Source organism: Ostrea edulis, chromosome 6 (genome assembly GCF_947568905.1).
Source record: "Ostrea edulis chromosome 6, xbOstEdul1.1, whole genome shotgun sequence".
Taxonomy (NCBI): domain Eukaryota; kingdom Metazoa; phylum Mollusca; class Bivalvia; order Ostreida; family Ostreidae; genus Ostrea; species Ostrea edulis.
Window position 1 is genome coordinate 68899475 of NC_079169.1, and position 16087 is coordinate 68915561.

Genomic DNA, 16087 nt, shown 5'->3' on the forward strand with positions numbered 1-16087 from the left:
GATAAGACAGATCTGTAACATCAAGCCTGAAGATATGGCCACTGTAAGTTCAACTGAATTGCTGGGGCGGCTTGGCATCGACGACCTCAACCTCATCTTAAGTGAAAGGAGACTCCGCTGGTATGGACACATTGTCAGATCCAGTAGTGCAGTCAAGTGCGCTCTAAATATACAAGTTCCTGGGAAACTGTAGAGTTGGTCGGCCAATCGTAGAGAATGGAAGCTCTCTACTGCTGACCCTCAAGACCAGAAAGAATTGAGATCTGAGGTGAGATCTGCCATGTGTGCAGCCAGCCAGATACCTGGAAGGGGGCCCACTAGTGTGAACACTACCCGTGATACTGCACGGAAATAAAAAGGAACCGACAACAACAACAACATGTATTTTAAATTACCCGCCGCTAAGAGAGTGGCCATTGGAGTTTAATTTATGACGTCACACTGTCTATTCCGGTTTATTTCATTAGCAGCACTGTAAACATGACAAGTCACGAACAGTTAAGTTTGGAGCCATATAGATTTGAGCCCGTTCTTTCGCAAGAAGAAATTGAGAAAAGAAGGCGTTCAGTAGAGACGCAGACCAGGCAGACGGTACACGTTCTTCATACAAATGTCTCGTACCTCAACTTGTCATTACGCAAATGATGGATCCACAGTTTACATAGTCGTTTCTGACTTGGTTGAGTCTGGAATTTCGAAAAATAACCTTTTTTCACATCTCCCCTTCGCATTAGTGTAATTAACTGCTTGCCAGGAAGGCATCAACCTATCTATTAGTAAGATCTACCACATGCATATCTTTGATGATCTCGCAGGTGCTTGGGTTCAGGACACACACACACACACACACACACACACACCCCTGAATAAGCTACATGAGTTGATTTAATTAATTTTTTGTTGAAAATATTTCTAATGCATGTCAACAACGTCTTGCATACCCATAAAGTCCAAAATAATTCAAAATAAGCCCTTTTTAAAAAAAAAAAAAAATACCGTAGGCCACTGGTTATTATAAGTTCTGTTATAATAACCAGTGAGGGTATATTTTTTTTACGGACTTGTTTTGGACTTTATGGGTATGCAAGACGTTGTTGACATGCATTAGAAATATTTTCAAGAAAAAAATAATTAAATCAACTCGTGTAGCTTATTTAGGGGGAGGGGGGCTGAACCCAAGCACCTGTGGATGATCTTAGAATCTCATCAAAACTGAAACAGACGGTGTGACATCAAAATTATTGATTTTTGTGGTCTTGAATACAAATGAGTTATACATCATGGCAGCCTCTATAGATCGCGGGAATTTCAATTTTTGACGTTTTCAAATTAGTACTAAAGCATATCTAGGCCATATATCAACAGAATTGTATGACAAATCTTTATCATATGATTGATCCTATCATTTATCATGTAAGAATCTTTTGGGTTGCCTTTCACTTTAAGTCCATGTTTCAACTTAAGTTTATATTGAGAAATCCAGGCCTGGTGTGTATTATGGATGATTTGGTGTGTATTGCGTATGATTTGGTGTGTATTGCGTATGATTTGGTGTGTATTACGTATGATTTGGTGTGTATTGCCTCTGATTTGGTGTGTATTGCCTCAGATTTGGTGTGTATTACGTATGATTTGGTGTGTATTGCCTCTGATTTGGTGTGCATTGCGTATGATTTGGTGTGTATTACGTATGATTTGGTGTGTATTACGTATGATTTGGTGTGTATTACGTATGATTTGGTGTGTATTGCCTCTGATTTGGTGTGTATTACGTTGATTTGGTGTGTATTATGTATGATTTGGTGTGTATTACGTATGATTTGGTGTGTATTACGTATGATTTGGTGTGTATTACGTATGATTTGGTGTGTATTGCCTCTGATTTGGTGTGTATTACGTATGATTTGGTGTGTATTACGTATGATTTAGTGTTGATTGTCTCATTTTTAGTGTGTATTGCCTCTGGAACAAAAGTGGCACTGTTTAACCGGCTGCGCTCCCAGACTGTCAGTACCCGATATTTACACGTGGAGAATGGAAATTTCCACGCCAGCTCCACCCAGTGGGGAGCTTTCACCATACATTTATGTGAGTAGTACTTCCCAAATGGCCAACTTCTTCATTACATGGCTAGAAACTTAATTTTTATCAATAGCATTTGTGTATGTGTGTGTAAATGCCCATAAATTGTATGCTCAAGGTGACAAATCCAACTCTCAACTGATTGAAATCCAACAACAGCAAGCACCCAATGAGCAGTGACGTAAAGTCTGTGTACAGGTGTATGGAGTAGATTAGCAGTGATTGGAACAAGCACACGCCCAGTGCCATACTCACATCAAATTAAAGGGCTCATAGATACTGAAAATACTTTGACGTTGTGGCGCAATATCATCGATATACTTAGTTTGAACTTTCCCCCCACTGACTTCGTAGCCATACAAACTTTTAAACTTTTGAACTGTTCCCCCACTGAATCTATATTGACTTAGTGCTTGAAAGATCTTTTTCGCTGTCGTGCTCTGTAACAGTACAACTTTTTGTTCAATTTTAAGCGCAAGTATGACTTCGATTTCCTTAGTATCTAATCAAACTTTGAAAAGTTATTTGATTGGTTAATACCGTTGAATTGCAATTTTAACATGCACGGACTAAAGATGCCACTGAAAAAATCCTTAAGCCCGACAAAGGGCAAAAATTCCTTAAGTTTCACTATCATGATAAAGCAGTAGACCCTGTAGAAGCAGACGTTAAACAACAAGACTATGACAAGGAAGAACCTCAAAGCTGTATGATCCGATGTTCACGTATTATTTTTGTACATAATTGCGTTAAAGCAGATTAATTAGTTTTTAAAATTTTTAACTTTCCCTTAATTTCATGCTTGAAAACATTTGCATGTAAAAGAAAACAGTGAAGAGATTATTTGAAAAGTAGATAGTAGCGGGAACGCATAAATTTGCGTCTATAAATAGCCCCACGCGGGTCAGGGGAATCCCAACATGAGGTATAAAAATCAAAGGCAATTGTCGAACAACGCTGAAAGAGCATAAAACAACGAATTACTATGAGGTATTTGATATTTTTATTTGTCTTAAACTTATGGCACGGTACTGTTGTAATCAAATACACAGTTTTACACAGATAAGATCACAGATGATCTGAAAGTCTTAACTGGACATGTGACTGTTACTTGAAATGGCCAAGTGACGGTTGTTTGTAAACACCGATTTAAAATCAAATATTTCTGGTTAAAACAGGTGAAGTAACGTATGACATGCCATACAGCCTCATGAATATGTACGTGCGATGATTTAACAGCATTTTTACAAGGCGGAAAAAAATTGTCAAAATTGGGATCATACAACTTTAAGAAAACAGACGCGGAAAAATTCAAAACAAACAGTCGATTCAGTCAGTAACATTACCTTACACTAACAGTCTTTCAGTAGTGTTTAGATTATAATTTACTGGTCTCTCAGACTTTTTAATTGTCACATAAAAATTTCAATATGGTGATTTCATTTTAGAAATGTCACATTGACACTAACTGGTAACGTGCCATTATCACATTTAGCAATCTGCTTATTCTAATCACTGGTCTGGGTACAATATGATTGGAATGCGGTACCTTCTTCAGGATTCTGAGTCCTGTTTAAAATCAACCCAATGTATGGGATTTTAATAGCTTAGCAAGGCTGTAAAAACAATTTTGATATTAGATTTGTGGATGAAAGGTTTAATGTACAAGAGGCTGCTCAAATTGTTGATAGATTTATTTATCTTTAAGTGCCAGTTAAAAGATTTTAAATTTGTACAGTAAAAATTTAAACATATATATACATATACCTTTCAGTGTTTGATTGGCAATACATGATTTGGATTTATTTTAACTAGACACAATAAAGTGAAATATGAAGATGTTTTGTTAGAGAGGACCCATGTTTGTGTCTGGTTAGTGGTTAGATTATTAATAACTGGGCCTTTGTTTCAGTGGACGACAATGAAGGAGAGTCAGAGGAGTTCACGGTCAGGGACGGATACATCCATTATGGATCTACCATCAAACTCGTTTGCTCGGTCACTGGAATGGCACTGCCAAGACTTGTAAGCACTTCTATACAGCTCCATCTACTGCCTACACTTATTGATATACACTTCTATACAGCACCATCTACTGCCTACACTTATTAATATACACTTCTATACAGCACCATCTACTGCCTACACTTATTGATATACACTTCTATACAGCACCATCTACTGCCTACACTTATTAATATACACTTCTATACAGCTCCATCTACTGCCTACACTTAATATACACTTCTATACAGCTCCATCTACTGCCTACACTTATTAATATACACTTCTATACAGCTCCACCTACTGCCTTCACTTATTAATATACACTTCTATACAGCATCATTTACTGCCTACACTTATTAACATACACTTCTATACAGCTCCATCTACTGCCTACACTTATTAATATACACTTCTATACAGCTCCATCTACTGCCTACACTTATTGATATACACTTCTATACAGCTCCACCTACTGCCTACACTTATTAGGTCACCTGAATTCATTCAGGTGACCTATTGCTATCTGTTTTTGTCCGTCGTCGTTCATCGTGCGTTAACATTTGAACATTTTCAACTTCTTCTCTGAAACCCCTGAACCAATTTCAACCAATTTTGGCATATAGCATCTGTGGGTGGAGGGGAACAAAAATTGTGAAATTCGTGGTCCCTGCCCCCCTGGGGCCTGAGGGGTGAGGCAAAAACCATCAAAATGAGTGTAATTTTAAAAAATCTTCTTCTTTACTCCTGGACATCAAGAAGCCAAACTGTGGGCATAATTATAATGAGCATTGAGCCCTCTACCAAAATTGTGAAATTCATGGCCCCTGGGGCAGGGGTTCTTGTGTTAGGGTGGGGCTCTATTGGTCATATAGTGAAAATGTAGAAATTCTTTGAAAATCTTCTTCTCTGTCTCTGGGTATTAAGTAGACAAACTAATAGCATGGTAATGATGAGCAAGGATGCCTCTTTATATCCCCCGCAACAAGTTGTGGGGGGGTATACTGGAATTGGGTTGTCTGTCTGTCCGTCCGTCCGTCTGTAGACGCAATGGTTTCCGGGCTCTAAAGCATTATCCTTTCCACCTACCGTCACCATATCATATATATGGACTACCCATGGGATGAAGATGTTCCCTATCGATTTTGGGGTCAAAAGGTCAAAAGTCAAGCACACTGGACATCGAAGTAGCAATATGGTTTCCGGGCTCTAAAGTGTTATCCTTTCCACCTACAGTCACCATATCGTACATATGGACTACCCATAGGATGAAGATGTTCCCTATCGATTTTGGGGTCAAAAGGTCAAAGGTCAAGCGCACTGGACATTGAAGTAGCAATATGGTTTCCGGGCTCTAAAGCGTTATCCTTTCCACCTACAGTCACCATATCATACATATGGACTACCCATGGGATGAAGATGTTCCCTATTGATTTTGGGGTCAAAAGGTCAAAGGTCAAGCGCACTGGACATTGAAGTAGCAATATGGTTTCCGGGCTCTAAAGCGTTATCCTTTCCACCTACAGTCACCATATCATACATATGGACTACCCATGGGATGAAGATGTTCCCTATTGATTTTGGGGTCAAAAGGTCAAAGGTCATGCGCACTGGACATCGAAGTAGCAACACTCAGAAAAGAGGTAGTTTATACCTATTACCAACACCCTTTGGGAGATTGGGGTAAGCGGGGGGTATTCTTAGTGAGCATTGCTCACAGTACCTCTTGTTAAAAATTGTGAAATTCATGGCCCCTGGATCAGGGGTTCTGGTATTAGGGTGGGGCCCTATTGATCATATAGTGAAAATGCATTTTATTTCTTTGAAAATCTTCTCCTCTGCTGCTGGGTATTAAGTAGACAAACTAATAGTATGATAATGATGATCAAGGATGCTTCTTTCAAAACTGAAATTTATGGCCCCTGGGTCAGGGGTTCTGGTGCAAAGGCGGGGCTAACCACATAGCTATTCAATGTTTCTTCCATCCAAAAGTAAAATTCTTATATTTAAACACAAACCTAATTCAAACATTGGAAGGTTGTTACATGATACTCAGGTGACCTATAAGGCCCCTGGGCCTCTTGTTAATATACACTTCTATACAGCACCATCTACTGCCTACACTTAATATACACTTCTATACAGCACCATCTACTGCCTACACTTATTGATATACACTTCTATACAGCTCCATCTACTGCCTACACTTATTAATATACACTTCTATACAGCTCCATCTACTGCCTACACTTAATATACACTTCTATACAGCACCATCTACTGCTTACACTTAATATACACTTCTATACAGCACCATCTACTGCCTACACTTATTGATATACACTTCTATACAGCTCCATCTACTGCCTACACTTAATATACACTTCTATACAGCTCCATCTACTGCCTTCACTTATTGATATACACTTCTATACAGCTCCACCTACTGCCTACACTTATTGATACGCATTTCATGCTTTGTCTTCAATGAACTGATTATTTTTGTTTTCAGCAAATGTTCTTCCTCTTAATTCCTCGAAAGATTTCATTTAATGGGATAGTTTATAACTTGTGTTACTATAGACTGCTTAGGAGTGACTTTGAATATACACGTCTGTTTTGTTGTTACAGATAATCCGTAAGGTGGACAAGCAGACGTCGATTTTGGATGCTGATGATCCCGTGTCACAGCTTCACAAGTGTGCGTTTTACATGAAGGACTCCGAGAGAATGTATCTGTGTCTCTCTCAGGAACGAATCATTCAGTTCCAGGTAACTAACGAATGTTCCAGGTAACTAACGAATAATCCAGGTAACTAAGGAATAATCCAGGTAACTAATGAATATTCCAGGTAACTAAATATTCATCCAGGTATTTAACTATTCATCCAGGTAACTAACTTTTGACCCAGGTAACTAACTATTCATCCTGGTAACTAAGGAATTATCCAGTTCCAGGTAAAAAACTAGTTGAACATAACTTCCATGCTGTTTAGGAAACCTTAACAGAGTTTTTCATAAGATTTTAAGTAACAGTGACTTTTAATAAATTAGTGGGGTTCTGAGGGCCCTTCACTCCCTTTGTGTCACTAACTGAAAGTTTGAAGTTGGCATTCTAGACAGGAAGTATTTCCGAGTTAACTCCCCTGGAGGCAACATTACTATAAAATAGAATTTAACAAGCTCTGTAGACTTGAGTTTATCTAACAATAAGGAAAAGCAAATTAATTGTACTTCCATAATATGGTTTTAAAATAAACAAGTGATTTTGCTTCATCTAAGGCTACACCTTGCCCCAAAGAGCCAAACAAAGAGATGATAAACGACGGAGCCTCGTGGACAATAATCAGCACAGACAAGGCTGAGTATACATTTTTTGAGGGGATGGGGCCAGTCAAGTCGCCTGTGTCTCCAGTACCAGTGGTCACCAGTTTACACGTAAGTGTCATTTCTCAAACACTGCATTATCAAACTTTCCTTTGCTCTCCGCATTCTGCAAGTCAGTTCAATTCTGAAACTAAAATTTCACAGTTTGCCAGAAGTGTATCAACCATTATGGTTTTCATTTACTTGTCTCACCTGACCATAGCAGGACAATCAAACTATTTGCAAATTGAACACACACACCCCCACCCCCCAAAAAAAGATTTGAACCATGAACAATGTGAAATTATTTCAATTCTAAATAGATCTGAAATGAAGGTTTTGTGCAACAACTGTAAAATACATGGTTCCTTTTATGATTGCTGAAGTTTAAGGGGTAAGAACCTAAGTTTTCTACTAATAATTCTTCTGGAATTATATTTTTAGATCCTACATTGAATATTCAGGAAATTATGATTTAAACAAAAAGAAAAATCAGGGCCCATGGTGCTTGTTATTGAGCTACAGTGTGCTAAACTTGACCTTTTTGCACTTAAAATCTAGTTTTAACTACTTTGACAAAATATAAACAACACAGAATGATCATTGCATGAGATAAATGTAGTCATGACTTCTAACAATATAGATATGAACAAGTTTAATACTAGTAAATTAGAAATAAATAATGACCTTTTTGCACTAAAAAGACACAAAAATCCATCATAAAGAAATTTGGAGTTGATAAGAACAGAGTTGGAGTATTGTCAGTTTTCAAAATTGCACTTTAGTTGCTTTATCTTCATTCAAAATTGTAAATTGGGACATCAGAAAGTGTTGGTTCGAATTATTGGCGAATAAATTTAATTTTCAGTCCAAACAATGTTAGTGATTTTAAGAATCGGCTGTTGTGTTCAAGAAAATAAATGAATAAGATTTTTGTGAATAGCAAAATTGAAATACTTGTCTAGGAGTGTAAATATTGACAGTATATTAAATGAAATAGAAATGGTATAATCATGCAGATTGATATATGAATTGTAAACTGGATAGGGTTAGATAACAAATATATATTTGGGTCAATAAAATACCGTATTTTGCCGAATATAATACGCAGTGGTGTTTAATACGCACCCCCCACTTTGAGCCTAAAAGTTGGTGAAAAAACACACTTCGGGTGTATAATACGCAGCAAAAATTTTGACCAAGCGGTAATCTTTATTTTATACTTAGTGTTCATTTTCACTTAATATTTTTGCAGAAATAATGAATTCTAAACAACGCACAATAATTTGCAAACTTTTTGAGATGAGGTCTACATCGTGGTAATCTTCAATGAGAATCTTCAGGGAAATATCAACCCGGACAAGCCTGTTCATTTCAGCAAAGCACGAGATTTTGTAGCATTAAAGTCTTAACTGACTCGATATTTCCTTTGTTGAAACTTAAAATCAATCAAATAGCCGATGTTATAAAAATAAAATTAAACAATTAAACTATCGCTTATTTTACTGTAATCAGCACACCATGGTAGGTACAAAGATGCAAATTATCAACTCCTCGTTAACTACGATGACTATTAAAATGTGTGAAAAAAAAATTTGTTAGGTATTTCTTTACCCGGAGGGGGTATCTAACAAAAGCACAGTGTACACAACAATGGCTTCGTAAAACACACGCTTTTACGCAAGAATAGTTATTTCAAAGATTCAAATTAGTATTTCATTAAAAATTAGGCCTATTCATAAAACTTACAGTAAACCAACTTTTAGCAAGTGACAAAATTATTTTCCAACAATTTTAGCACGTGACAAGGCATTATTGTGTACACATGCCTTCAATAATGGTGGCATGCGATGTAATGAATAGTCAGATCCAATGCAATTTGATTGGCTGTTTGTTTCATGATAATTGAATTATTTAGATATTGTAAGTATATATATCACATTTTCTGCAATTTTACGTTTCTGTAGTAATTTTCTTGAGGTCGAATTTTTTAGTTAATAAATAGGTGAACGTGAAAAGGCGTACAGTATCCGAAGCCTTGGTCTTTGAGTGAAATATTACACTACTTAATCGCCGAGTTTCATCTGGAAAAAAAGGTCAAAAACCTATTGTGGTATATAATACGCACCCCTTTCTGGCACAAAAATATTCTCTAAAAAATGTGCGTATTATATTCGGCAAAATACGGTAAGCATTAAATCAATACCTAAATAGTTATAGCATCTCGCATGGTTGTGGTCTAAAGCTGAGAACGTATCTTCCTTAAGCATAATGGAGCTTCATGAAACACAACTTATTCACATCCAGAACAGTCGATTGCAAGATATCATCAGATTTGTACCTCTTACATGCCATTACATTACCAGGGTACTATGTTTTCATTTTTCAGCTGAATGGTGGGGGAGATGTGGCCATGTTGGAGCTGAATGGTGAATTCCTGGCCCCGAACCTGAAGGTTTGGTTTGGAGAGGTTGAAGCAGAGACAATGTTCCGCTGTGAAGAGAGCATGTTCTGTGTAGTCCCCGATATATCGGCCTTCAGAGCAGGCTGGAGATGGGTACGCCAGCCTCTACAGGTACTTATGTTAGCAGTTCAAATCAACTAACTCAGATCAGCTAACTCAGATCAGCTAACTCAAATCAGTTAAAACAACCAACTTAAGGATACACCAAAGGTTTTTTTTATGATTTTCAACAATTTAGAGATTTTTTTGTGTAGGAAAAAAAGCAAGTCATAGCTTTATAATGCATATAAAATTTCTACAAAATGTGGAATGGTTTTCTAATTATTTAACATTATTGAAATATAAATACCAACACATGTGAATGTGCCGTTATTGAAGCTTCTGATTGGGTCTGTAACTACTAGCTGATAAAAGGAGCAATAAATCACTGTGACCACTTGGGAAATTGGGGGTCAATTAATCTGCCATTATACTGCCTGTATAAAGATTAGCATCAGTAGGAAATTGTTAGCACATCACAGAATTTTCTTTAAGAAGATACTGATTATAATTTTCAAAGAAATGCTGAACTTGAAAGAAGAATGAGTTATAATGAATTATAATAACTCATAGAAATCAATGTCACAGATTCCTTTATTTTTTCTGCTTTCCACAGATGCCTTCAAATTCTCAATGAAATTGTTTCCATCATACCTAAAAGCAATTAAGTATTTAAAATACATGTAATCATGAATGATTATTCAGTTGGGAAACGAAACTTTCTAAGAATATTTTCATCTACTATTCACAGAATACATGTATATGCACATGCATTTATGCTGCCATGTAAGGAGTGTGATATATTATTATTCTTTGATATATAATTGTTCATCTGTATGTTACATATATATATCTCTCTATTAATAATCTCTGCATTAATTGTCAAAATGTATCATGTAAATTTACCCTGCATCCTGGATTTGCTCCTCCATTTTCGCACTTCACACAGATGTTATCAGTTAATCAAGCAATGGGGCTTCTGGTCAAGAGTGGGAGACCTAACGGATCACTGATGACCATAAAATAGGAGGTGGAGCTTAGCTCTTGTCATTTTACCGGGAAATCTCTCTGAATCAGAACTCAACCCGTTTTTCTTAATTAAAAGCATTGAAATACAGAAAAGAACCTCCCATTCTTGTGAATATGCATAGGAAATATGGAGAATTGACAGGTATTCCAAGCTGAATCTCCAAGGTGTCATATATTTCTAGCTTTGGCAGATTTTGTTGTGTAATGGGTTTTTGCTCTCTACTGTAAAGTAAGATCAGACAGTTTGTGGTATGATTTCAAAGGATTCAGCTCCCTTATTTATTGACCAATTTCTCTGAAAATTGGCTAGGTTGCTTCTCAAATGTGTGTTCACAAAACCGTATCTCAGATTTTTGATATCTTGTTTAGTTCAAGAATTGTTGAGGGAAATGTTAAATTAGGCTTGTAAATTGGTAACCTTGAAGTGTAAATGGGTATAACTTTTGAATTAGAATATTTATCAAAAATCTGAGATACGGTTTTTAAGTTCAATCATTAATCTACCATGAGGCAAAATGACCACTTTGAGAGATGATATACAAAAAAGTTGATTTGAAAAATATTAATACACTTAAATTTACATAAAAACTTAAATATTTTTTTTATGAATTACCAATTAAAGTTTAAGTTAGGATAATTAGATTGAGAATTTAACAAGCTTTCAAATGATATATACTTTTATTTTGTTATCTTTGATAATGAAAGAATTACATGCAAATTAAATTCTGACATTTAGAAACCTTTGGTGTATCCTTAACACACTCAAATCAGCTAACTTAACAGGCAGAATAGCTAACTTAACACAGGCAAAACAGCTAACTTAACACAGGCAAAACAGCTAACTTAACACAGGCAAAACAGTTAACACAAGCAAAACAGCTAACTTAACACAAGCAAAACAGCACAACTGAACACAGGCAAAACAGTTAACTTAACACAGACAAAACAGCTACTTAACACAGGCAAAACATCTATTAAACTTAACACAGGCAAAACAGCTACTTAACACAGGCAAAACAGCACAACTTAACACAGGCAAAACAGCTAACTTAACACAAGCAAAACAGCACAACTTAACACAGGCAAAACAGCACAACTTAACACAGGCAAAACAGCTACTTAACACAGCAAAACATCTATTAAACTTAACACAGGCAAAACAGCAACTTTTAAGAATGTATGCTACACCAGAGAAATTCGATATGTTTAAAAAAAGGAGGATATGTACAATAATATTTTGAAATTTAAAACATTCAAATTTATTGTATTTAGTCAAAAACTGCAGTTTTAGTACTTTAGCAATCTGAAAAAAATTTAAAACCCCTGCTGGACTAGAACCCACGATCTTACAGTTCACCAGTTGATGTGCTAACCTACTGAGCTTTATATTTATATTTTCATCCATGTTTTAAAAGGATATCAACCATTATGACTATGTAGAGTACCTCCTTAATAAAACATAGTCAAAACAGCAACTTAACAGTCGGAAAAGCTACTTCACTATGTTTATGGGATAGGCTTATTCTGTAAAACATGAAAACAATATACTGCAAGTTTCGCCGGGGGGGGGGGGGGGGGGGGGGGCCTTGGGCTATAAAAAAGATTGGAAATGTGAATACAAAAATAATTGCTAACTTTGGAGGTTATTTGAGGTTTCTCCATAAGATGGTGTTGGTCATCTCATGTGTCTGACCCATTCCAGTCTCAATCAACCTGTACTATTAATCATACAACTCCAGATCTGTGGAGAAGATTGCCCAGTAGAAATCGCATGTATATACACAGTTTAGTATCTTTACTTCTGTTTATGAAAACATGCACATATATTGATGGATTGTTACACTTGTTGAATGTCCAATAAGAGGTCCACTTATTGGTCACATGACATATACAGAAACATCAGCACTCCATTCTCTTTGCCAGGTGCCTGTTTTGCTGGTGAGAAGTGATGGGATTATTTACTCCACTGGTCTGACCTTCACCTACACCCCTGAGCCTGGGCCTCGGCCCCACTCCCGGGAGGCAGATCGGCTGTTGCGGCCTGGAGTGTCCAGTCCTGACTCCACGTCTACACCAAACTTCACCAATCCTCTATAGTGCCTTGTCCCATCCTGGTCATGTGATCGGGTGAACATTGAAACCAATCATGTGATATTTTTTATTCATTCAATTTGACTATGAAATGTGTACTGTGCAAACACTACGTACAACAGTATATGTGACTAGTGACTGCCAGCCAACCCTATCAAAATCTTTCATCATCTCGGATAGATGCATTTGAATACTGCCTTCATCTTTCTTTAACTATGAGTACAGAAATACCATAAAAAATCCATTTATTTTTTTTTTGACTGATGAAAGAGATGCCAAAGTGCTTATTGAATCTATTTTTTCAGGGTTTTCTGATGTCTATCATAAGTTATCGCAAGCATTAACTAATTATCTAATACTGTAGATAAAACCAATTAAGATGTACAAAGTGGTTTGTTTTTTACATGTGTAAATTTTATCATCAACAGCATTTATTGTTAGTTGAGTTAGCAATTCACATGTATGTATGATGTGCTTTAATTATGCCAGTCTTTTTTATGTATTCTGTGCTTATATGTTGATAGTGCTTTCAAACTGTTACCATAGAAACCATGTCACAAAGTGACAAGTGTCTGACGTTAGCCTCACCCCACTGTGTGTCTGAAGCGTGCCAGTATTTACATGAAGTCATCTATTGCAATACCACAGCGTTAAATCTTATTGTGTCATTTATCTTATCCATCCTGATTCAGTTTTTTTTTGTTTTGTTTTTTTTTTTAGTTTCAATAGAAAACCCAGAACAAATTACAAATCTCTTCAGCAAAATTTTCACTCTCAAAAACAACCAGTGTGATTTGAATTAAATCATTGGATATCAGAAGCAGTTCTTGTTCATCAAGCATATTTTTTGGTTTATACTATCATAAAGTAACACCCACTCACCCCCATTTAAAATCGACATTGTTGTTTACGTGGGAATTTTTATGAAAAAGATTTGAATTTGTTCTGATTTCATTATTTATGCATGAATGAAATGGGCATTGACTATTACAACCAATATTATAATTATTGAGGTAATTAGGTCTACTTTGCCATCAGTATAAAATTGCCATGTGTATGTGACAACTGTTCAGAAGTCCTTTTAATATCTCTTTGTGGCAGCTCTATCACCGTCAGCTTGTTCAAGAGAATGAATTTGTCACCGTTTTCTTTGTTAACTACATGGAGTCCTATTTGTCAAACAGAATCCAAGAGTTTTTGGGGGGTAATATTATTATTTATTCAGTTTTGATTTTAATACTTTGTACTTTTTATTCCCCAATTTTTATAAAAACCATTAAATAAAACCATACGATGTTGTGATGCATCCTTATTTCCTTGCCGATTGATTTTTTTCCTCTGATGTGATAAATCTGGTGTGAATTACGGCTTTAAGGCCAAACTTGAAGCAATTGTATGAACAATGGCAATCTAATCTACTATCTGGCATACAAATCACACTTTACATGGTAACAACTAATATAGTCTATCTAGTGTGTTTTATTGGGGCCAATTCTCATAGTTTTCAGATTGTGCATTTTTTTAATATATATATATATATTTGTCGGCAAAAAATAGATATCAAGATTTTAACATCTACATGAAATGTTAACTTTTTGCATATGTAATTGTATTCTTAATTTGAATAGGGATACCAATTTTTTAACGGTCAATTTTTAGTTAACCTGTAATGGAAAGAGGAATGATTCCAAAATTAAGTGGCTGAACCTGGGACTTGAACCCCGGACACCTGCATCATTAGTCAGGTGCTATACCGCTGAGCTATCCTGGTTGATGTTCTTGGTTCATCTGCCACCTTGCCACTGCTCTTATGACAATCACACATCATTTTCTCTTTCATTTTATGAACATAATTTGTAGTGGATATAATTTTGGAGTGGATCACTGCCCCCCACTCTCTAGTTCTCTGCAAGTGGCAGTGGACGGTCGTCGATATTTTGTCCCAGTTTGAGTGGATCACTGCCCATTTTCTGGTTTCAACATGTTTGTGTTTGTAATTATTTTGTCCCAGTTTTCCGGAAGTGCCAGTAGCAACCACGTGATTTGTCAGTTATCGTTCTCTGAAAGTGAAAACAGACAAATTTCTGTTCATTACTTGTTTACTTGTACATTTGATTGTAGTTACTGAATAAATACCTCAATTATAAATTGAAATAAACTGTTTGTTTTCATTAATTAGGATTACGGTTTACCTATCAAACTTTTAAGTTGTGTTGAGACCAAGCTACTGCATTTAAAATACGAGTTGTCTCTCTTGAATTTCCGATTCTACCAATCCAACGCGGAAAATGACAGAATCCATGATAACCAAATGTCCCAAACACGTACAACCATGCATTTCTTAAACTAATTAGAATTAAAAGGTTAATCTAAACCCCATTTTACCATCAGTAGCATGGAGTAGGGACTAAATTATGTGCAGGCATTCGGCTGTGGTGTACAGTGCCAACATCTGTTGTGGTGGTTTGGGGGCTCCTCGGGAAAAATTTTTTTTTTAGAAGCACGCAATTCTTGGTCTTGAAATTTCACCTGTTGTACATCTTCCCTGGACAAGGGTCTTTAAGCAATACAAGTGTAGACAAAACTAAGTAGATGGTGAAATAACATATTTTGGATAAATTATTGGTTCTGTATAAAAATTATTTATTTTAAGAAAAAGGGGGGGGGGGTTATACATAAGATCTCCTAGGCACCTGATCCCACCTCTGGTGTGTCCAGGGGTCCGTGTTTGCCCATCTATCTATTTCGTATTGCTTATAGGAGTTATGAGATTGATCACTGTTCGTTATCTTCACCTTTCATCTATACAAACTACCCACACTTAAGGTGCCTGTGGATGCAATATCTCTTTTCACTATCCCTTAACCGAAGACTCGAGTTTGTTCAAACCATGAGACCCAATTGAATTGTTGAACACATATTTCACGGAAGAAACTATCATAAATCATCTACAGAAACAAAATTAGCAAGTCATAGGGGCCCAAATGGATTTCATCCAAGAGTGATGAAGGA

At 36.3% G+C, this 16087-nt stretch overlaps 1 protein-coding gene across 1 annotated transcript in view; it reads left to right on the forward strand.

Moving 5' to 3' along the window:
* Positions 1-15233, forward strand: part of LOC125683099 (recombining binding protein suppressor of hairless-like) — a 32859-nt gene extending 17626 nt beyond the window's left edge. The window contains exons 8-13 of the mRNA XM_048923886.2: positions 1951-2088; positions 3995-4107; positions 6718-6858; positions 7369-7524; positions 9842-10027; positions 12908-15233. Coding sequence (XP_048779843.1) covers positions 1951-2088; positions 3995-4107; positions 6718-6858; positions 7369-7524; positions 9842-10027; positions 12908-13081 — 908 coding nt within the window. The 3' untranslated portion in view covers positions 13082-15233. The remainder of the gene's footprint in view (positions 1-1950; positions 2089-3994; positions 4108-6717; positions 6859-7368; positions 7525-9841; positions 10028-12907) is intronic.
* The last annotated feature ends 854 nt before the right edge of the window (positions 15234-16087 follow it).